This window comes from Pipistrellus hanaki (genome assembly GCF_964339955.1).
Source record: "Pipistrellus hanaki genome assembly, chromosome: X".
Classification (NCBI taxonomy): domain Eukaryota; kingdom Metazoa; phylum Chordata; class Mammalia; order Chiroptera; family Vespertilionidae; genus Pipistrellus; species Pipistrellus hanaki.
Window position 1 is genome coordinate 98,540,472 of NC_140524.1, and position 24,137 is coordinate 98,564,608.

The 24,137-nt window shown below is 38.1% G+C and overlaps 1 protein-coding gene across 1 annotated transcript in view; it reads left to right on the forward strand.

The window, feature by feature from the left end:
* The window catches only part of PIR (pirin), a 72,477-nt gene that overhangs the window by 39,602 nt on the left and 8,738 nt on the right, over positions 1-24,137 (forward strand). Inside the window, exons 6-8 of the mRNA XM_084869910.1 lie at positions 7,430-7,514; positions 12,280-12,324; positions 21,447-21,529. Coding sequence (XP_084726036.1) covers positions 7,430-7,514; positions 12,280-12,324; positions 21,447-21,529 — 213 coding nt within the window. The remainder of the gene's footprint in view (positions 1-7,429; positions 7,515-12,279; positions 12,325-21,446; positions 21,530-24,137) is intronic.

Here is a 24,137-nt window from a genome sequence, read left to right on the forward strand (position 1 = left end):
TTAAGCTTTTTCCTTATTTTTTTGTTTTTGTCCATTTTTTTTCCAGATTCTCCAATATTTTTTTTTCTTTTTCTTTACCTTCCCCCCCCCCAGCAATTAAGATGCTAAAATGTTTGTGGCAAACATATATTGGGAAAAATCTAAATGGGCAACAACAGGGGAATTGTTGGAATGAGTTAACTTGCTAGCAATAGGGAGTTATAAGAGAGAAAGTTTGTAGAGCACATACTAAGTTGAAAACTGCCTGAGGTGAGCAAAATTAACAAGTCTAGAAAAACCAATGACTACTAGTAGACATGTTGAGCAAAATTGCTGTTTATGTACATGATCATGTTGAACAGTTTGCTTTTGGCCACATTACATGTAGTCAGAAACCTACAGATATATCAAGAGCCCTTAAAATGTCTACAGTTTTAGGCCCAAAATTTCACTGTGAAGAAAAAAAAGAAATATGGTCAAAGATTTATCTGTAAAGATATTCATCAAAAGTTAGCAACCAGCTGAAACCAGTTTAGCTCAGTGGATAAAGCCTTGGCCTGCGGACTGAAGTGTCCCTGGTTCGATTTCGGTCAAGGGTATGTAGCTTGGTTGCAGGTACATCCCTCATAGGGTGTGTGCAGGAGGCGGCTGATTGATCTTTCTCTCTCATTGATGTTTCTAACTCTCTATTCCTCTTCCTTCTTTGCTGTAAAAAAAAAAATCAATAAAATATATATTTTTAAAAGTTAGCAACCATATAAAAGGAAAAAAAAAACACCTTAAAACAACATCCAACATTAAGGGCATGAGTCAACATGAGGGTGAGCAGCCAGGAACAGGTAGAAACACTATTCCTTTTTCTTACTGGATATTGAAAATTCACACTTGTTAGTATAGTTACTTAGAATAATTTGCTTAAGTTACATAGTATAGTAAGATTGAGAACATGAGTGCATTTTCTGACAAATCATTATATCATAAAGGGTCTTTGAAATTGTTCCCAAAAGGAAATGAAAAGCATTTATTACAGCTCTGATATGTAACAAATGGCTGCCACTTGCTTTTAGGGAAGGAAGACCAGCATGGTGGCAAAATTAGCAGCATTCAGGGATAAATGGGTGGCAGTTAATTGTGAAAGTAGCTGTGGCAATATGAAAGACATTTCCTTTGCCACTCTCACCAACTGTAGCATGCTCTGGGAAGATGTTTGCAAGCCAGATGCCTTCCATGTGGAAGGCATTTAATCTCCTAAATAAGATCACATTTACAGATAAAAACAGGAAGAAAGCCAGCTTGACAGGGGTATCATACCAAAAGCCAGGGTAAGCAGGAAGCCTTTGAAGGATAGAAGATGAAGGTAGTTGGGGTTCGGAAGGAAGTGGTTTTGTAGACCCTGTTTGGTCTTGGTTGTTTTTGGTCATTATTGGAGTGGTGTTTTTGGCTCATTAAAGGTTTCATTCTGACATATTTATAGAGAACAAGGGACAAGATTTGTATTGGTTTTGTAGCACTCCTGTTGTTGGTTAGCCAAAATTCACCCCTAACCTTTTATGAAGAGTTATTTACCTTCTAGAAACGTTGCCTACTTGATATTTGAACTTTAAGATTTTAATCCAATAGGCCTTTCACATACAGACTAACTCATTTAAAGATAACTTTTCTAAATACTTCTAACAAAGAATTATGAACTGAGAAGAAAGACAAAGGAGGAATAGCTTTAGATTTTAGTACCTGTGCCAGTACTATTAATCAGGATCAAAATAGAGAAAAGGAAGAGAAAATTTCAGTGATTGAAAGGTGTTAGTTTTGTTCACGCTGAAACATCCTTAGAGGAATGTTTTACTTTAGGTTAGACTGGACCAATTTATTTTAATCCTATGGAAATAGATACGGAGCTAAGTTTTTACCAAAAAAATGATTTATTTCATTAAATTCTCATTGTATTATGAAGGTTTATTAATAGTTTAATACTAAACATAAAAATAAACAAAACAGATCACAGAAAAGAATGTGCCTATTGGTGATAATTTCTTCATTTTTGCCAATCAGCAGTGTGTAATAGAAAAATCAAATCCAGGCTTGCTTAAACTGAATTTGAAGCTGATGTTATGTTGAGTTAAACAAATATAATTTATATTTGCTATTTCAACAGAGTACCATGGAAGATAAAAACTAAAAAAAACAACAACCAAAAACCCAAATCTACCTGCTTTTCAAAAACTATGTGTGTTTGAGAATTTTATCACATTATTGATTAATTGAAATACAATAATGTATTTTTAGGTTTGGGGTAGTTGATTATTCAAGATGTGTGTTATATTGAAATCTTCAATAACCTGATTTTCAATAAAAAAAGGGTATTAGTATCAGAATTCTATTTAGGTTAATAAGGTGATGAAAAATTCCTTCAAAATAAATGAAAAGTTTCCCTTTAGTCCTTTTCATGCTGAAAGACAATAGAGTATATTTGTGGCTTTATAATATTGTAATGTCTCTAATTGGTTTCTGTTTAAAATTTATGAATGAGTAAATAAGTACAGAATTCTGTGTGTTTTGCGCGCATACATGTGTATCTAAGTAGTTGCAATCTTAAAGAGATAAAGTACTATTTTTTGACAACACAAATAAGGTTGAGAAATTAGAGGCAGGAAAAAAAAGTAAAAGCAAGCCCAGACAGCAAGATTGATGACTGAGTCCTAACCTGTTTGGCTCAGTGGACAGAGCATCGGCCTGCAGACTGAGAGGTCCCAGGTTCAATTCCGATCAAGGGCATGTACCTTGGTTGCGGGCACATCCTCAGTGGGAGATATGCAGGAGGCAGCTGATTGATGACTCTCTCTCATAGATGTTTCTCTCTATCCCTCTCTCTTCCTATCTGTAAAAAACCAATAAAAATATATTTAAAAATAAGATTGATGACTGAGTTTGAGGGCAAGAATAGACCTGGTTGCCCTCCTCACCCCAGCCACATCTCGCTTTTCTATAGCTCTAGTCTGAGAAGTCAGAAGGAAATTTTAAAAATGAAAATGTGGAGGAAAACATTAATTTTCTTATTCAGAATTTTAGAATCAGAGATAGACTTTAACATCAGTGAGTCTCAAGACGAGATTTTCAGATGAGTGAACTAAGCCCAGAAGAAGAAAAGTTTTTCGCTAATCAGCAAGAAAGGCAATCCTAGCATCAAAGACTTGGTTTCCAGATCAAGATTATTTTTATGACTAAATTCTGGGAGAATATTAGTAAAAATTAAACTAAGAACCTCTTTGTGATTAATCTCTGTTGTAGGCAGGGCTGCTGCATCTGCCACTGAGGGAGAGGTTAGGAAAACCATTTATAAATGTGTTTTCTTAATTTTTAAAACTAACCCTGACCCATTTTGAATATTACAGATGTCACTCTTTTTCCCTCATTGACACTCCTCTTCCCCAGTCCTGACCCCTCACCAGGCCTTCATCCCACTATTGTCTATGTCCATGGGTTATGCATGTATGAATTTAAGTTCTTTGGTTGATCTCTTTCCTCCCTCACCTTCCCTCTGAGAATCCTGACTGTTGGATGCTTCCATTGGATCTATTTTGTCAATTTATTTTGTTCATTTGGTTCCACATGTAAGTAATATCATGTGATACTTGCCTTGGCTTATTTCACTTAGCACAATACTTTCTAAGTCCCTCCATGTCGTCTCAAAGGGTAAGAGAGCCTTCTTTTTTATAGTTTGCATAGTATTCCATTGTGTAAATGTACCACAGCTTTTTTGTCCACTCATCTACTGATGGGCTGTTTTCAGATCTTATCTATTGTAAATTGAGCTGCTATGAACATAGGGGTGTATATATTCTTTCTGATTGGTGTTTCTGGCTTCTTAGGATATATTCCCACAAGTGGGAATCACTGAGGCAAATGGCAGTCCTATTTTTAATTTTTTAAGGAAACTCCACTCTGTTTTCCATAGTGGCTGTGCCAAGCTGCATTCCCACCTGCAATGTGCTAGGGTTCCTTCTTGATTTACTGATGGTAGCCATTTTGACAGGTGTGAGGTAGTATATCATTGTTGTTTTAATTTGCACCCCTCTGATGATTAGTGACATTGAGCATTTTTTCATATTTGTCTTGGACATTTGTATGTCCTCTTTGGAGAAGTGTCTATTCAGGTCCTCTGCCCACTTTTGATTGGATTGTTTGTCTTCCTTTTGTTGAGTTGTATGAGTACTTTATATATTTTGGAAATTAACTCCTTACCAGCTATATTATTAGCAGATATGTTCTCCCATACATTGGGCTCCCTTTTCATTTTGATCCTGGTATCTTTTGCTGTGCAGAAGCTTTTTAGTTTAATGTAGTCCCATTCGTTTATTTTTTCATTTGTTTCTCCTGCCCTAGGCATTGTATCAGTGAAAATTTTGCTATGTGAGATGACCTTTAAACCAAACAGGGGTTCTTTTTCTGGAAGAGAACAAAATATTGCTCATATAGAGGAGTCATCTGATATTATGTGACACTTACCCTTTATCTTCTTAAAGGTAATTTGAGAAGGCTTCATTAGGCAAAACCAGATTCTTTCCATATGGTGCCTCACACACCTAATGATTCTAGGGAATCAGCTCCTACATCTTGCTGGTGCTGCCCTTGTGTTATATATGTTTCAAGCTCCTCAGATTAATTGTGAATCTTTGGCCTCAGGCTGCACTTGATGTCACAGATCTTTCTGGTTTCATTTATGTATGCACAAGGGAATTTGCTTTTCTGTTTTTGAAGCTGTATTGATGCATCTTGACCTTCTAAGCCATATAAAACCACCTACCAGACCATTTAAAGCCCAAAACTTCAGTACACTAAACAATCATAAGAAAGGGAATAATTTTCTGATAGCATTATTTATAATTCTCTATTATACAATTTAATAGGCATACAAATGTACACTTTAATCATACCAAATCACCCTTCCTGAAAAAGGCATTTCAGAGATCATAATAATCTGGCCACTTGGGTATAACAAATACACAAACAAATGTACAAATCAAGTGTACAGCTCAGAGCATTTTCATCAAGTGAACACAGTCATGAAATCAGAAACCAGGTCAAGAAATAGAACATAATTATTGAGTAAATTAACAAGACCAAAAATTACATGTATATGATTCCATTTATATAAAATTTAATAAAGTGCAGGCAATGGTTGCTGGGGGATAAGGAGTATGAGATGGAGGGATTACAAAGAGGCCTGAGAAAACTTCTAAGAGTGATGGGATATGTTTACTATCTTAATTGATGTTTTCAGAGGTTTATATATATCAAAATGTATCAAATACTGTGAAATAGCCCATTTATTGTCTATCAATCATATTTTTCAAAAGTTGGATTTTTTTAATTTGCAAATTAATTTTGGGGGTAATGACTCAGAAGGGGCACGAGGAAGCCTTCTGGTGTGATAGTCTTCTTTGGCCTGATATAGGTATACTAGAGGCCGGTTACATGATATTCATACAAGAATAGGCCTTTCTTCCCTTGGCTTCACACCCAGCTGCCCAGGAGCTGGCAAGTCCCCAATCCCTGGCCACCAGGGAGCCAGCATGTCCCACTTCCAGCCCGCCGGGGAGCCAGCAAGTCCTTGCTTCTGTCCTGAGCATGGCTCCCATAGTTCCCTCCGCTGTTCCCCTTCCTCTCATAGCAGGCTTCATGCCCCTCCTGGCAGCTCCAAGCCCACATATGCAAATTAACTCCTACCTTTGTTGGGTTAATTTGCATACTCACTCTGATTGGCTGTGGGCGTAGCAGAGTGATAGTTAATTTTCATGTTTCTCTTTTATTAGGTAAGATAGGCAAAAAAAATGTAGCAAAGAAAAATCTGTATACTATATTTCAGGTTTGTGCATTTCACTGTATTTAAGTTGCAACTTCTTAAAAATAAATCTTACAAAAATAATAACAAATAAAAATAAAAGAAACAACATTATTAGGCCCCAGAAGCTCCCTTTTAAACTGATCCAGTTACCAAACTTCCCAAGGTAACCACTTTTCTGGCTTTTAACAACATAGACTAATTTTGCTTTTTAAAAAAATCCTCACCTGAGGATAGTTTACTGATTTTTTTTAAAGAGAGGGAGGTAGAGACAGGGAGAGAGAGATGGAGAGAGATAGGGAGAGGGAGAGGAGAGAAGGAGAGAGAGAGAGAGAGAGAGAGAGAGACATCGATCAGCTGTCTCCAATAAGCACCCTGACAAGGGATCAAACCCACAACCTAGGTTAGGGGTGTCGAACTCAGTCAGAGAAGGGGCCAAAATCTAAAATCCAGCCTAAATCGCGGGCCGAATGGTTTACTGAACAGTCATAAACTGACAATGTCATAAACTGATAGCGGAGTGCAGTGATGACAGTGCGGTGCGGGCCACATTGCAAGGCCTGGTGGGCTGGATTTGGCCCGCGGGCCTTGTGTTTGACACATGTGACCTAGGTGTGTGCCCTGACGGAAATCGAACCCACACCTTTTGGTGCATGGGACGACACTCCAACCAACTGAGCCTCACTGGTCAGGGCTAGCTTTGATTTGTTTGAACTTTATGGAAATGGAATAATATGGTATATTATCTTGTGTGTTTTCCTTCATGTGCTTAGCATTATGCTTGTGAGATTTATCTGACTTGTTTTATACCAAGTTACAGTCCCACCAGTAGTGTATGAAAGTTAATTACTTTATATCCTTGCCAAATATAGCTTTATGTGCTTTTTCATTTTTTGTTTGTATTTTAAGTTTAAGAAAAACTAGTACTTGGGCTTTATGATAGACAATGAGGCATCATCAAGTTTATAGCAACAGTGATCATCCCTTGGGTTTTGATCTATGCCAGTGATTCAGAACGATATCATATTGAATTACAAACTCTGTTGAACTGTTGCCAGAATCAAAGCCACTGTGTACAATGGAAAATCCTGTAAAAGTTTGCGTTTCTTACATTTGAAGTCATGGCTTTTTCAAGCCAGCAATAGTAGACCACCTTTCCCCCCCCCCCCCCCCGAGGTCCAAATTAGAACAAATAAAAAATGCTTACTGGTCCCTTTTTATTTCAAAATACACATAGCTTTATTGAGACCTAGGCAAGAAATATGCAATTGGATGAGAGATATCAAGTGGAAATTTGGAGCAACTACTGGCCAGTAAATGATTAACATCTGACCATATTTGAGAAACGGCTGTTGGAGATAGCTGCCATCCTGAAATAGCTTGTCACCGCATTGAAAAGCCAGGAAGGCTAACTTTTAGACCAAGACTCTTAAGAGGGAGCTGTAATGGCAAACCATCCAGCCCCTACCCGCTACCCAACTTTAACTGCACCTTCCAAAGGAGGAATTGTACATAATGGATTCATACCCCAGGCCTTCTAGAAGGGCCCAGTTGAAGTAAAGAAGAACCCTATTCTTGGAAAGATGCTGACGGTTTCCCCTTTCTTTTCAGTCCAAGATTTACACTCGCACACCAACCTTATATTTGGACTTCAAATTGGACCAAGGAGCAAAGCATTCCCAGCCTGTTCCTAAAGGTATGATGGGTTCTGGGGTTTAGTGATCATTGCAGGAATGAAAGGAGGGATGGTACTTTCTCTGGAATGTTCTTGATTCTGAACCTCAGCACAAAGGTCTATGAATTCAGTTTATGTTAAATTATGTATCAACTAGCCAATATTGGTGGGTCCTTTCAAGTTATGAAAATCATAGAATGTTAGGGCAGGAACCTCTGGGACACTTCCCTCATTTTACAGGTATGAACACCAAGACCTAACAATTAGCCAATATCAAGGCCACATAAAGGCTTTCTGGACAAGGCAGTGTTTTTATGCACATCTCCTGACTTCCTGGCTACTATTGACTTCAGTGTTCCTGGAGGCAAAATCTGACCTTCTTACTTATGTGCAAGCACATCTCTAATTGAGATACACACATCTTTGATTGTGGTACACACAACTTTGATTGAGATATACACAATTCTTTTAAAAAATATATTTTTATTGATTTCAGAGAGGAAGGGAAAGGGAGAGAGATATAGAAACATCAATGATGAGAGAGACTCATTGATTGATTGCCTCCTGCACCCCCCCACCACTGGGGATCGAGCCTACAACCTGGGCATGTGCCCTTGATCGGAATCAAACCCGGGACCCTTCAGATCCCAGGCCAACACTCTATCCACTGAGTCAAACTGGCTAGGGCCATGGTTGCCAAACTGCAGCTCACGAACCACATGGGGCTCTTTGGCCCCTTGAGTGTGGCTCTTCCACAAAACACCACGGCCTGGGCGAGTCTATTTTGAAGTGGCATTAGAAGAAATTTAAGTTTAAAAAATTTGGCTCTCAAAAGAAATTTCAATCATTGTACTGTTGATATTTGACTCAGTTGACTAATGAGTTTGCCAATCACTGGGCTAGGGCAATATACACAATTCTTGATAAAAGTATTGCTATGGAATACTTACTTACCTTTACACTGACATTTAAATACAGAGAATAATATAAAACTCCCAGGAACTTAAGACCAATTTTATAAAAAATAAAAAATAAAAAAATAGAACCAGAGGCCTGGAAACATGGAATAGATTACAGGGTCTCAGAAGGAAGAGGGGAGGAGGAGGGAGTGGGTGGGAAGAGATTAACCAAAGGATTTATACACATATATGCAGTGCCCTTGAACACAGACAATAGGGTATTGAAAGCCTGAGATTGGAAGGGAAATGGGTAGAAAGGGCAAGGGGGGGAAAGGGAGGACATCTATAATACTTTCAACAATAAAGATTAAAAAAAAGAACACTTTGAAAAAATGGTTACACCTGAGGTCATTAGTCATCAACCTCAAACCCATTATTTTCTTTTTTTTTCATTCTGCTTATTTTTAAGTATAACCCCCCCACACACACACAAATTAAGTCATTCATTTAAACATATGCCTACCCTTATACATAATTTTTATGACAAAAAGCGTGGTAGCGTACATTAACTTTTTCCCTTTTTTAAATTTTCATCCCCATCCCCACATTCCCTTTTCCTCCCTTCTCAGCCCATAGTGGTACCTTCTCTATATATACCACATTTAGGGGAAATCACAGATGTATCTACTCTTACTTTTGTACACTGACATATATATGTATGTAAATATACACATTTTGGGGTTATTTTGTTATTATTTTACTAAAACACATATGTATAAGGAGTAGTTGTAAAATTCAATGAACTAATGAACTCTAAGACTGAGAGGCAGAAGGAAAATGAGCTGGATTAAGCCAAGGAATGTAGGTCAAGTAAAGCTCTCACCAGGGACCTTTGCAAGAATTGGGAACCTCCATGGAAATGAGAGCAAATGCCACAGAAAATGATTTACATATTTAAAAGCAAAGTTTTACATTTTTTATGTTTGACTAAGAGAGTTCTAACTTAAATGTGTTACTGATTAAACTGTCCTACAGGGCCAGAGGTAAAATGTAACCTCCATCCCAGCTCATTTTCTTTCTTATTGCCTGAGGAAAGGGAAGAGTTTCCCAGCTGCAAAGAGCCAGTAGCTTGGGGAGGACATTTGTAGAAGACAGGAAACTGTAGGGCCAGTGACCTCTGACAGCAGAATAAAAATGTGAGGATCTTATCATTCCTAGTGCAGGACAGAAAAGTGGGAGGAGAGGTGGGGGAAGAAAGTGAAGAAGGATTTGAAAAATCTCACAAGATAACTCTTTGCTGATACAAGGCAGAGAAGGAATTCTAATAAAATGTGGTGGTTCTTAAACAATTTGGCTCATGCTTTGCTGTAGCTTTAAGAAACAATGCTTGATGAAATTAATCTAAGTTTAACAGAAGCAAGAGCAGATGGACCACATTTTAAAAAGAAGTGGGGGGCTGAGGGAAGAGGAAATAGCCCTTGTTCCTATACCATTCCCTCTAACCCCGTGTTCTTCCAACTAGTAACATGAATTATGTCATTACTAATGAAGTTGGCTTCTATATTCTAATAGAAGATTTTTTCACAGGGCAAAATAGGTGAATGTACTTGCTAGATTGACTTGGCCATTCCTTTGTACAAATGTTTGGTCCTTTTGGATCATGTAAGAAATAAACAGGGAAAGCAAGCAGACCCAGGCGATTAGGTGTAGACTAGTTTTCTGCTTGGAGGGTGAGTAGGAATGAAGCAAAGGGGGTAGAGGAGACATGATATTAGATCAAATAATCCAAATAATCCCAAATAAAAACCTAGTTGAGCAGGTGAAAACTTTGAGGTTCTGTCAAATTCAGAAACCATTATTTTTAATACCTTAAATTATGATGTGTCCTTACAATGGACTGCTTTTCAGTCCTTCCCAAGGATGAGCTATTTATCTAAATTTTTACATGAAAAGGCATCCAACCAGGTCATTGAGTTAATTCTCATTTTTAAGCAAACAATATGTAGTGCAAAAAATATAAAAGAAACTTAAAGTACAAATACAGAATTACTAACAATATTCATGTCAGAGTAAGTATGAAGATTGCAGAAAGATGCTTTTTGTTTAGATAACATCACATAGTACTTTCACGGTATTAAAATACAGGCATTGGTAAAAGAGAGTTTACAGTTGTTCATACAGAAGAATACATACAGATTATTATGATATCTTTATTAACTCAAAAGAATTTCATTCACAATTATAAGCCTACTTTTGTCCACACCTGTATTGTCAAGTTACGTGTATTACTTTTTATGATGGAAAAATCAATAAAGATATTTATACTTTGAATAATTTAAACAACTTTTAATGGTGAAAATTTAAAAAAGCAGCTAAGGAAGGGAAGGAATGGGCTTTGTTGCAGAGTTTTAGTATAAATGAGGCTAACTAGCATCAGTACAAAGCAGAGAGAGAACTCCTCTAGTAGAGCCAGCCCATCCAGATAAGGCACATGCAATTGGGGCTGTAAATTGTTAGCATGTATTTTTACATCTACCATGAACCTCCCTGAATTATATGACTTGAAAATTTAGCTGTGCCTTATTCATTTTCCTATCTCTACCCACAGTGAGTGGTAAATGTTCACTAAATGATAGTAGACTGAACTTAGAAGACTGAGAGAGTGGGTCAATAAGGGAGAAAAAGTGTGAATGAGATATGAGCAAATAGTGTTACTTCCAAAGACCTTAAAACTTATTCTAATAAAATCTCAGAGAGGAAAAACTGTGTCCTCTACTAGACTAGAGGACTCAGTTAGAGCCTTGCTCTTCCACCTTGAAGGCTGCCCTGCATTCACTTCCTAAGTCTTTTCCTCCCCTTCCCTCCCCTTCCCTCCCCTCCCCTCCTTTCTCCTCCCCTCCCCTTCTTTCCCCTTCCTTCCCTTTCTTTCCCCCCTCCCCTTTTTTATTATTGACAGTATTACAGATATGTCTCCCATTTTGTCTCTTTTTGACCCCCTCCCGAATCTTTTCCTTTTCCACTGAAGGCATGGAGTGACATCATAATTCCATTTTGAGCTTGCCATTTATAGATTCATGTCTCTCAGTGGCACCACATCATCTCTTCTGGACCATGAGTACAATACATAAATGTCCATGAAAATCCAGTGCTGGTACTCAAAGATCCAAAGGCAGGTGGTTCATGGTTTGAGCTCTTGGCTCCATGGGTCACAGTAGGAATCTGATGAGTGCTGTGTGCCCTCTTCACAGAAAAGTTTCCACACTAGAAAAATTGCGCGGACAGTTCCAGGGAGTGCACAGGCTGTTCAAAACCCATATATGACCCCATGGATTATGCATCCATGGATCTCATATTTTATTTTAGGATCGATAAGAAGAAATGAGTTCACTGAAAACTAACGTGCAACTAAGTAAAGGAAAGCATATTTCTAGCATTTTGTTCCTGGAGAGAAAGAAGCATAATGAACTATAGATGAGCCAGACTGGAGTGTTGCAGCTATTAGCATGATATTAGAACTGGAAGGGACAGCTTATTAAAATAGCAGTTGGCATATAGATCTATATAGATATATAGCCCAGCAAATTGTACACTGTCTATTTGGGTGGCTGTACAACAGTTGGGGCCAAATCATTTAGGTTTAGGAGTGTGTGTGTGTCCATGTGTGAGTGTATGTGTTTTAAACAGCTCACTGAACTTAAATTTTTAAGTCAATATCTAAAAGGAAATAAAGTATTTAATCTCCAAATTTATCTTTTATATCTGTTATATAAATTTATAAATTTATATATTTATATTTCTTATAGACATATATTGTTAAATATTATTATATCTTTGTTCCTTTTGGTATTCTAGACACTAACTTTTTAATTTTGCTGGTCCTTTTTCAGGGTGGACAAGCTTCATTTATACCATTTCTGGAAATACATATATTGGTAAGTGATGTGTATGCTGTTTTGGGTTCCATTGCGATATAATTTAAATTACTGAAGGGGAGGAAAGATGAACCTTTTTATGTAATTGAATACTACACTTCCTTCTGTCCAGCATCAGCTCTCTTTACATCCTAGTACATCCCAGTACACCCAGGATGGGTCACCACTCAGCTTCCAGCATGTTCAGAGAGGGAGGAGAAGACAAACACCAGTCATGACATCAGCCATTTTTTTACTGTGGCCTGTGTGCAGATATGAGATCCAGGCACGATTATGTGGGTTGACACTTGGCTAAGATCTTAACAACCTCCAGACTGATAAAGGGATGGAGTTCTAGCAGGCTTCAAGGGGAGAAGAAATCTATTTCCCATGAGGTGAAAGGTGGTTTTCTCTTATTCTAAGGGTTGTATATACTAGTATGTCACTTGTTGAGTCTAGTCTAGAAAGGATGTTCAAGACTCAAGCAACTCTCATTTTATAGATGAAGAAAGTGAAGTTTAAAGCATGTAATTTAACTTGCCAGGGTTAGTTCCAGGACCAGAACCAAGAGTTCCTCAAACTCACTCCCTACACTCTACCCCATATTCTTTGTACAATGACAGTGCAGTGACCATACCATCTAGCTTGTCATCCTAGCTCCTCAGGGCCACTGACTAACTTCCAGCTGCCAGTAATGTCTATGTCCCTTGGCTTGAGGCTTCCTATGAAACCTGGGAAGGCTGTTCTAACCCCAGTCAGTGCTGGAGAATTAACATTCCTGGGAGCTACCTCACTCATCAGTTGGGATGACTCTGAGCCTGTGAGCAGTCCACTGTGGGTGTGTGTTTGATAACACACCCTTCATTGTCTGCCTTTTCTTTCCTAACTTTCTTGGACTGGTGTTGCCTAGGACTGCCTCCCAAATAAACTCCTTGTACTCAAATATGCATGAAAGGATTTGCTTCTGGGAAAACCTAAAGTAAAAGAACCAGCCTTCCCCCTCCCCTTTCCTACGCCATATGGACAGTGATGGGTGGTGGGGATGGGGGGTGGGGAACAGCACCTGACTGCTCCAAGGTGCAGGCCAAGAATCCTATTTCTGAGACCCTCTTGAAGTTGGGTACTTTCCACCCCCACTTTGGTAGGCTAGCCTCTTCAACATTGAACTTCCTGGGGCCCTAACTTAGCCACCTCCTTGGGCAATATACTGTTAGCCCCAGACAGATGGCTTACTGATAATATATGAAGGCCACACCCAGAGCCATTTAAACCATTCTTTATCTTCTCCAAAAGTCTTCAACTGCCTGAAATAATTTTTTTTTCCTGAAAAATAGTAACACCCATGTATTTTGATTTTATACAGCAGAAATGGGCTTAATCTCTGTTTTACTGAGTAGCATTTGAATTATGGGTCAGAAGCAAAATTCATTTATTTTAGCATTTGAGAAAATGTGAAAAAATTATGGTCATATCATAGGACCATGTGCACACAAACCATTTTTTGGAGGTAGCATCCCAGACTTATAATTTCAGGAGAAACAAAATAATCTTGCACAAATGAAAAGTGATCAAGAAAGCATATGATTCCTAAGGTGGTAAGGATATCAGAAATGAGTGGGCAGAATGAGTAAAATCAGGGGCAGCAAACTTTTTGTAAAGGGTTAGATAGGAAATGTTTTCATCATTGTGTTGCCTATGGATTCTTCTAAGACTTTTATGTTTTCACATCTTATGTTTAAGTCTTTATCCATTTTGAGTTTATTTCTGTGTATGGTGTAAGTTGGTGGTCTAGTTTCAAATTTTTTGCATCTATCTGTCCAATTTTCCCAACACTGTTTATTGAAGAGACTGTCTTGGCTTCATTGTATATTCTTGCCTCCTTTGTCAAATATTAATTGAACATAAAGGCTTGGGTCAATTTCTGGGTTCTCTGTTCTATTCCATTGGTTTATATGTCCTTGTGCCAATACCAGACAGTTTTGAGAACTGTGGCTTTGTAATATAGCTTGATATCTGGTATTGTGATCCCTCCAACTTTGTTCTTTTTTTCAAGATTGCTGTGGCTATTCGGTTTTTTTTTTGTTTGTTTGTTTTTTATTATTATTCCATATGAAATTTTGGAGAGTTTGTTCTAGGTCTTTGCAATATACCATTGGTATTTTAATGGGGATTGCATTGAATCTATAGATTGCTTTAGGTAGTATGGACATTTTAATGATGTTGATTCGACCAATCCACGAACACGGTATGTTCTTCCATTTGTTCATGTCTTCCTCTATCTCTTTTTTCAGGATCCTGTCATTTTCTGAGTACAGGTCCTTTACCTCATTAGCTAAGTTTATTCCTAGCTATCTTAATTTTTACATTCCTGTCTTTGTAGTATAAAAGCAGCCATAAGTAATATGGAAATAATTGTGGTGGCTGTTCCAATAAAAACCGTTTTTATGGCCACTGAAATGTGAATTTCATGTATTTTTTATTTGTTGTTATTACTGAACTAAAGGGGTTTGTTTGCCTGCATACATCAAAGCCCAATAGGAGTTTATAGCAAATAAAGGTTTATTTAAGGAAATGGCGCTAATTTTGGAGGCACAGGTGAGCCAGGGTGCTAACATCTGGCTCCCCATGTCTCCTAGTGGAGGGTTATATAGGGGGAAAACATTAATCATGGTGATAAGGGAGTTGTGGTCTGGGTCTTTATTGATTGGTCAGTGCTGGGATAGGAGGTAGCTGATCATTGTAGCTGGTCCTGATGTCAGCCATTGCATTGCTCTTTCTGGTTTCCTAAGGATGTGGTCAGTGGGGTCATTCTGCTTTTCTATGTCTGGAGTGAAACACAACTGAGGCCTAGATATTACCTCTAGTTTGACTAAAATTCTGTTTCTGAGATATACCAACCTGAGGCTTGGTTCCTAAGATTATTTGATGCTGACCAGAACTGTATTGTCCTGAAGGCTCAGGGATTAAGGGAGTGGGTGTGAAAGGGGGAAGGAGGCAGGTGAGTCAGGTGTTGGATGATGCCTGCTTGAATCAAAAGGAAAGAGAGGAGAAAAGGTCATATTGAAGAAATTAAATTACATCATGAAATGCTACTCTCGATATTTTTCAACCATTTAAAATGTAAAAACTTTTAGTGGGCACTACAAAAGTAACATTTGATTCTGGTTAAAATGTTGAAAGGAGAAAGGGGAGAAAATGAACAAATAATTCAAAACCCATTTTAATCAGTAGTCATAGCCTTGTTTTCTGACCTTTAATCTAAGAATTTATATGTAAAAAGCTCAATAGTTCAAGGGGGAAGAATGAATTACACAATGACTTGTTTTTCTGTAGGTGAGGCATATTTTCCCGAGTTCTCTCTACTCACTGGCTTGGTCCACCTCGTGAACATGAGCCACAAATGTAACACATCTGGCAGGAAATGGGGTCACAGTCTATAGCATGGGAGTGAACTTGCATCTGTCCAGAGTAAACTGGACCTTGGAGAGAATCCAGTTCATAAAATGGGCCTCTTGGGCCTCTGCTTTAGCCAATGAGTGACTGGCCAGATTACCTCATTTGAATATTATCTCCTTCCTTTCCTTCTGTGGACCTCCTAACAGAGATGTTAATGAGAAAAACAAAAGGGCAAATACAAAATCACTAGAGAAAAAGAAATGACAAGGTAGAAAGAGCTATTGAATTTATACTGATTTATAACATCTAGAGAGAGAATTCAGAAAATGCACTCTGACTTTGCCTCAATTTTATCTTCCTTATAAAACCAGAAGGGCACCTGCCAGCCACAGGTGGTAGGAGCTGATAATCAAGTGATTCTTCTTGTCAAAATGTCAAGCACCTCTTTTCTGTTTAAATAGTTATCATTTATGCACACTTTGTGCATTGGGCTGCATTAAATAGACAACACTTCTGCTTGTCCGTGATCTTAATTTTTGATACATTTTCTTTTCAAGCCTTCTAAGCTGGCAATTAAACAGTAGCTTTAAGAATGTATAGGAGAGAGATATCTTTGACACAAGACAGCAAGTCCTGTGATCAACCCTCAGCTAAAAGCTTTGCAGTATACAATTTTTAAAAAATCTGAAAACAATTTAAAAACTACATGGTCAGAAAACTAGTAGATCCCACAGCTACTAGCATTGAACCCCTCCTTGTAACTGTAGTGAAAATGCTATTACACATTAACACGGAGATCAAAAGGATAGAAAAGTTTAGATCCTGTATCCCTGAAGCTTGGGACAGTGTATCAGCCTGGATTCCAGTCCCCTAAAGGACCATTATCAAGCATACTAGTACTGTTGGGGCTTAGAAAATATATTTAGGAATAAAAAATATTTGTGATTATTGAATTGACAGCTAACTGACTTATGGGTAGTAAAATGTTTCAAACTTATTTAAATAAGTAATTAGGTATTCATGCTTAGTTTGTGCTCAATTCTTTGCTTCTGGTTCTGGGTAGTAGTAAGAAGTTTGACACGACTTCTGGATATCAAGAAAGGTGAGGAAACACACTAGAAGCCTTCCGAATTGACCTCCACTTACCCAAAACGAACTGGTCTAACTACTGTGCTTCATTCCATGGTGATTACCTTGAGTGAGGTCCCTGAGTACCATGATGATCAGCTCCCCCTAGCTACCTGCCCATGGCCACTCCATCCAGCCAAATCCAAGTGAACTCGGCAGTTGCTATGAGTACTCAAAATCTGTTTATGCCAGTTGCACCAATAATTGCAATCATGCAGTTTAATTAAACAAGATGTAAATTAATGAAAGAATGTGAAAAGTTAGTTTTTCTAGAACAACGAAGTCAAATGCTTTGCAAACATGGATTAAAGAAAAGTTTTGAATTAGTATGAGAGAGGTGACAGTAAAAAATTGGGGGAAACTAATAATCTAGAAGGATCTCAGTGGCTCATTATGTACCTGCTTTATAAGGAAAGATAGTGCTTCAATCCAATCAGCAGACTTGCCTTGGCTTTCTTTCTAAAAAATTGCCAAATGAAGGCATCATTTTAAACTTTAATTTAAAATAAAATGTTTAATACAGTTTGTCTTTTTTCAGTTAAAGAGCTTGATTAGATTAGATAAGAAGGCTACAACTGTATGTATAAAATTGATGATGTCAAAATCTATGATGGAAGCTCCATAACATGTGGAATAGAGTAACTGGGGTAGCAGTTCTTACAAAGAGAAGTAAGAAAAAAAGGAAAGCCAGCATGTGGAGGAAAGCTACACAGCAATTAATCACATACTCTAGATGTAGCACTAACTTTAAAATATGTTTTAAAATATTTTGCCCATTTATAACTGTTTAGGCAAACAATTTATAATTCAATTGTTTTCAGTTAAATGTTCCTTAACTGCACTGTTAGGTTTAACATTCTTGGCAAAGCTTCTCAATGGAAACTATTTATTATCTGATTTGGCTCCATTTATAATTCAAAATAGTCAGAAACAATAAAATACATTTTCATGGAAACTTATTTCATTCTCAGGAGATAACCAGATGGGTTAAATAGCATAGAAATGACCTGATGATAGACTCAGTCTTTGCTTTCCTTGATCCTGTTTTAAATATTTCACAAGAGAATACAGCAGGTGAGGTACACTTAGAATGATTAACCTGGAAACCTGACTCCAGTATCTGTAAGAAAGGTCTCCCTTCCAGGGGAGCATTTCAAAGGGGCTCTTCTGGATCAACATTGTGCTTCCTCTCCGGGATCAGCAAGACAGTAAGCAGAAATGGCATTTCTTATAAAGCTAGAATAAGCCCTAACTGGCGTGGCTCAGTGGATAGAGCGTCGGCCTGCGGACTGAAGGGTCCCAGGTTCGATTCTGGTCAAGGGCATGTACCTTGGTTGCGGGCACATCCCCAATAGGGGGTGTGCAAGAGGCAGCTGATAGATGTTTCTCTCTCATCGATGTTTCTAACTCTCTATCCCTAACCCTTCCCCTCTGTAAAAAATCAATAAAAAAATATATTTTAAAAAAATCTAGAGTAAGAACTCATAGGAAAACATGAGTTCTTTGTTTCTAAATAAAGATTTTCTCACAGACCAATGAAGACCATAGTCAAGCAAGCCCCTAATAGGAGGTGCAGAGAAATCCCAATCCAGCATTCTTTTTGAGTGCTGTCTCTTGCCAGCTTACTCCATTAAAATATAGTCACGGGGCTGTAAAATTGTTTGAGTCTATGTATCAGGAACCATCCTGCATGATAAATTAGGGGCCAGGAGTAGACCACGTGAGTAATGGATTTTATGTATGAATCAATTGAAGGTAAAGACATGATTCATTGCTCCCAGAAAATCTCAGTAAAGCACACTTAATAAAATGCTGCTCCATGTCACAGTTAAAAATATTACCTGATTTTAAATGAGATTATTCTTAGATTCCCAGTACTCTCATTTATTGTCAAATCCTTGCATGAGTGTAAAATCAACAGGGTTCTATCATTCACTTCCATGGCATTTGTTGGCGTAAATCTTGGATGGAGAAGAAACCTTTAGTGGTATGCTGGGGTTGGCTCCTGCCAGCTTGCAGGAGCTGGTTTGCACCTCTTCCCTGACCTCACATTGGTAGCTTGAAATTGACCACAGTGGGAGCATTTACACCATTGGCACACACTGCAAATCAGATTGGTTCTTCCCCGTCTTCAAAAACTAGTTTTATTTTTTTAATTTAAATTCTGTATTGTTTAAAATATTACATGTCTCCTTCCCCCCCCTCTCATTGATCTCTCCCCAGCTGCTTCCACCCCCCAGCACATACCCTCACTGTCCTACTGTCTGTGTCCATTGGTTATGCTTATATGCATGTGTACAAGTCCTTTGGTTGGTCTCTTACTTCCCTCCCCCCAAACCTTAGAGGCAAAAACTAATTTTAAACATTGACTAGCACACCCCTACCTCTGGGGCAGAAGTTCTTGAACTTTTTTTTGTGCCATGGACCCTTTTGACATTTGTCAAGGCCCCACCTCTGAACGATGTATTTTTTAACTCATTAAAGTCATTAAAATGTTAAAAGAACAAGTTTGTGATGTAGTTATATGTGTGCTTCTCTAATGGCATTTGAAATAACATGACACAGCAGTTGGTCTACTCTGAATTCTAATTAGTGATTAGCATCAACTGTATTTTGAGACAGCTGTAGCATTGTAATGTGATACGAAAACATCTGTGGTTTCTACTGGAGACAGAGTCATTGGTCCAGTTAATACTACTGTGCTTTGTTGGCTATATTCATAACTGAAAGAAAGGTCACATTTTAGTTAGGTGTTAGTGAAAATAAAGATGTAATTTATCTCCCATCCTAGTTAGTGACTGCTCTGAATTCTATCCACAGATCCCTTGGGAACCTTGGGAGCACATTGACTCTGGGTTGAGAACTCTTTCCCTATTATAGAATCCTATTTCATGTTCGCATGCATCAGAATGAACCCTGTTGCTTCATATAGATTATCAGCAAAGTGGAGGATTTCTCTAGAAAATATAGCTATATTTGGACTCCAAGCAATATTCACAAAATTCAAAAATTGTTTCTGTTTATATAATAACTCATTCAGCTATTATTTTTACTTCAATAAGCACTTCCTTATTGATTATTATTGTCCTGTAGGAGTATCTGCCTAGACATTTTTCTGAGCTTCTTACTCAACTTAGAACTTTCTGTTGCCCATTCCCATGGTTGTTCTATTTTGCCTTAGCATCTTCATTCTCTAGCTTGCTCTTGACAAACCACTGTTGTAATCTTCAGGTCACTATATTATTCTACTCCTAGTGAGAATCATATTAGATTCTTCTCTCTCCCACTGTTGCCAAATCCTTTAGATGCTTTTGCAACTCTAGCTCTCAAATCCACCCCTATTTTTGTGTGTCCACTCTCTCAGTTCAGGCTATAAATCATTTCCACTTAGATTGTTACAATAAACTCCCAATAGGTTAGCCTAAGTTCAATCTTACCCCCGCAACTTAGTCTATGCTCTGCTCCAAGAGTTATTTCTCCAAGATACATCTCTCTCTCTCTCTCTCTCTCTCTCTCTCTCTCTCTCTCTCTCTCTCTCTCTCACACACACACACACACACACACACACACACACACACACACACTTTCATCAAAGGCCCTCCATTCTCTATGGATGAGCATGGCCCTCAGGTCTCACTTTGATCTATTTTTCATCTACTTTTTTTCATCTACTTTTTTCTTCTTTTTCATCATATTTCCTGGAAGAATGTTCCAGCAATGGTAGAAGATTTGCTGTTCTCCCAGAGATGCCCTACACACTCCCAGTGCCTTACCTTTGCACAGTCTGTCCTCTTATCTAGAATGCCCTCCATCCTAACTTTGCCTTCTGTGTGGTTCATCTAGCATTGTACAGCTCTGTTCAAGTCATAACTCCTCCTCAGCAAATTCCTAAGGTCCCTAGACCTGAATTAACCCCTGCATTCTTTGTTCTCTCATTGAACTTTGCTTATCACTTTATTGTTACCTTTCAGACACAATTTCATTTGTATTATTTCATCTGTGTGTCTTAGTACCGAAGAGATAGAAATGTATCCATCTTGAAGATCCCCCCTTCCCCCCACAGCATTTAGCACTGGGCCTTTTTCATAGTTCACTAGCTATCTAACTTATATTTCAATTGAATTATTTATTATTTTGGGAATCTTATTTTGTTTCTGCCAATAACATTTTGAATTATTTGTATACAAGGAATTTGCTTTGCATTTATTTGTATTTTCTCAGTACTAGAAATTGTAGGTGCTCAATAAATACTTGATGATAGCATTTACTCATTTCCCTAAATATGATTAATTCTTATGAGGCTTATAAGTTACTCAAGGAAAAACTTTTCTTAGTATGTGATGTCAAGGACTTTGCTTATTAAATGATTATATAAAAAGGTATAAATGGAAGAAGCATAATGCAATATTCACCTCCCTGTTCTTTTCTGCAATGGAAACCAGCCAGTATCAGACTTTAATAATGTACATTTAATCAACCAAGAGATTTAAGAAAAATCCTAAGTCTGTTATTTCTGAAGTGAAATGAATTTTATGGTACTAGGTAGTTAACCAGATTTGTATCCATATGACAAATGCACTATGATGAGTGTTGTATTTAGTGGGTCACCTTTTTTATAGGGCCTGATGATGCACAACAAAAAATAGAACCTCATCACACAGCAGTGCTGGGGGAAGGTGACACTGTCCAGGTGGAGAACAAGGTAAATATTAAAAAATCTTTAATTGCCCAGTGAATAGAGCATCAGCCTATGGACTGAAGGGTCAAAGGTTCGATTCTGGTAAATATTAAAAAATCTTTAATTGCCCAGTGAATAGAGTTTCAGCCTAGGGACTGAAGGGTCAAAGGTTCGATTCCGGTCAAGGATATGTGCCTGCAGTTGCAGGCTCCTCCCAGGCAAGGGCTCTGGTCAGGGCTCTTACGGGAGTCAACAAATACATGTTTCTCTCACATCAATGTTTCTCTCTGTTTTTCTTTCTCTCTTTCACTCTCTGAAAATCAATGGAAAAATATCCTTAGGTGAGTATTTAAATCTTTAATTTTTCTTAACTTGTACTTTCTACTACTTTGCAGGAAGATGCCTGAATCTCCAGTGTTTATCAACCCTTTCATTAACTTCTGTTATTTCTATTGGTTTATTTTAAGGTTTTATCAATACTGATTTTTCATCTCCAAAAATCATCTATGTCTCTATTGGTTACCCCTAGAAATTTGAATCTGGAGACAGCACATCTTCCTTGTCTCTTTCTTTATAAAATTGATTTGTTTTTAGTGTAAGGGAAAATAAGATCAGCCCTATGTGCACATACTCACAGAGAACCCCCCCTTTTTTTTAGAAGTCACCCCCATTTTGAACTGAGAGAAACATATGCATTTTATAGTCCTTTTGTGTCAAAGCCCTTCTTTTTAAGTAAAATTTCTGATATTTTAGGAGTCTTAGGAGCTCCCCTCCCCAGGTTACCAAGTTTCTTTCCTATGTTTATTCATTCCCTTGGGTGATTCACTCCCCACTACCTTGTGTGATGATGAAGCCAATCTGACTGCTTTGCATCATTCTAATAAAGAAGATTGAAGAGACAATTTTGCAAAAGATCCTGAAAAGATGAATTTTGAAAAGTAGGGATAACAACTGTTTCACTATGCAAGCGACTGGTGGAGAGGCAATCTGACTCTGGCCCTGTGACCCTGGCATTGTAGAATGCAAAGGATTTGAGGAAATATTCTATACTAGAGGCCTGGTGCATGGAATTTGTGTTCTTGGGTGGGTGGGTGGGGAGTCCCTCAGTCATGCCTGTGCCCTCTCACAGTCCAGGAGTACTTGGGGGATGTTGGACATCCTTAGTGAGCTAGACAGCCATCAGCCTGGCTTCTGGCTGAGTGGGGTCCCTCCTGTGGGAGCATCTGCCCTCTGGTGGTCAGTGCGCATCATAGCAACCGGTCATTCTGCCATTCGGTTGATATGCATATTAGCCTTTTATTATATAGGATTAGCCCATTTTCCTGGCAGCCCGTCTACTGCTGCATTAATCATCTGTAACCATGAACTGTGAAGTAAATAGAAGGAAAACTCATGAGCACCAGGTGAAATTCATATCTCAGTGTCTACGCTCTCTGTTATTAGGTTGGCCTTTGTGAAACTGCCACTTTTGACATACAAAAATGGCAATTTTATTTCTTTCAATCCCATGCAGGAAAGAGGCAAGGAAGCTACACATAGACCAGAACCTACTGATAGCATATTAGTTTGTAGCACTCTCCTCTTTAACTTGATAACCTCAGTTCTTTGTATAATATAGCAGAGGGCACATTGTTGAAATGGAACAGCAGAAAGAAATGCTGAGGGGAGCCAGAAAGACGGGAGGCAGCCAGGATAGAAAATAATTGAAACCATCGGTGTATTGATAAGCAGTGCTCCTAGCCGAGGGGCATCATTCTTTTATGTGCACTTCTGTAATTATTGCTGTGTATACACATGTCTGAGCCGTAAAGACATTAGAAAGATTTCTATGAAAATTTTTATTTTAAAAATTAACATTTAAATCTGCGTATGTTGGTCATATTCATGAAGAGTAGAAAGTACCCTTTAAATTACAACAAAGAAGAGACTGTGAAGGTGTGAATTTTGGCTTTACCGCTTGTTAGCTGTGTGACCTTGGACATGTTTTTTAACCTCTCTGAGCTTCAGTTTCTTTGTCTGCAATGAAATAATGATGCCAACTGCATGGAGCGGGGATGAGGTTAGGAAGAATATATGTGATTACATATGTCAAGAGTTGACTCTGTATCTGGCATATGGGTCAGTAAATTATGTCCAATAAGCCAAATTCAAACCATTTTGTAAATTAAGTTTTATTTGACTAAAGCCACACCCATTCATGACTGTTTGTCTATGGATGCTTTCACACCACAATGGTAGAGTTGAGTGGTTGCAATAGAGACTGGATACCACAAAGCCTAAAATATTTACTCTCTGGCTCTTTATGAGGAAAAGATTGCTAATCCCTGGTCTAGTACATAGTGGATTCCCAAAAATGCTAGCTGGAAAATTCACTGATCTAACGAAAACTTGTGCTAGATACATGTTACCTAATGAGGATTCATACCTTAGGCCATAAGGTTTAGGGCACAGAACAGTTTTTATAGCAAGCAAAAAGCACTAAAGGACCTTGATTCCCTCGAGCTCCAGCCCAAGGTTATCTTCACCTGGAACTAGATTAGCCTGAGCATTCGTTAAAGAAGGAAAATGTGACTTCCCAGTGCTTCCCCCAATCCCATTTGTACTGATTTATGGTTAAGAATGAGAAGTTGAT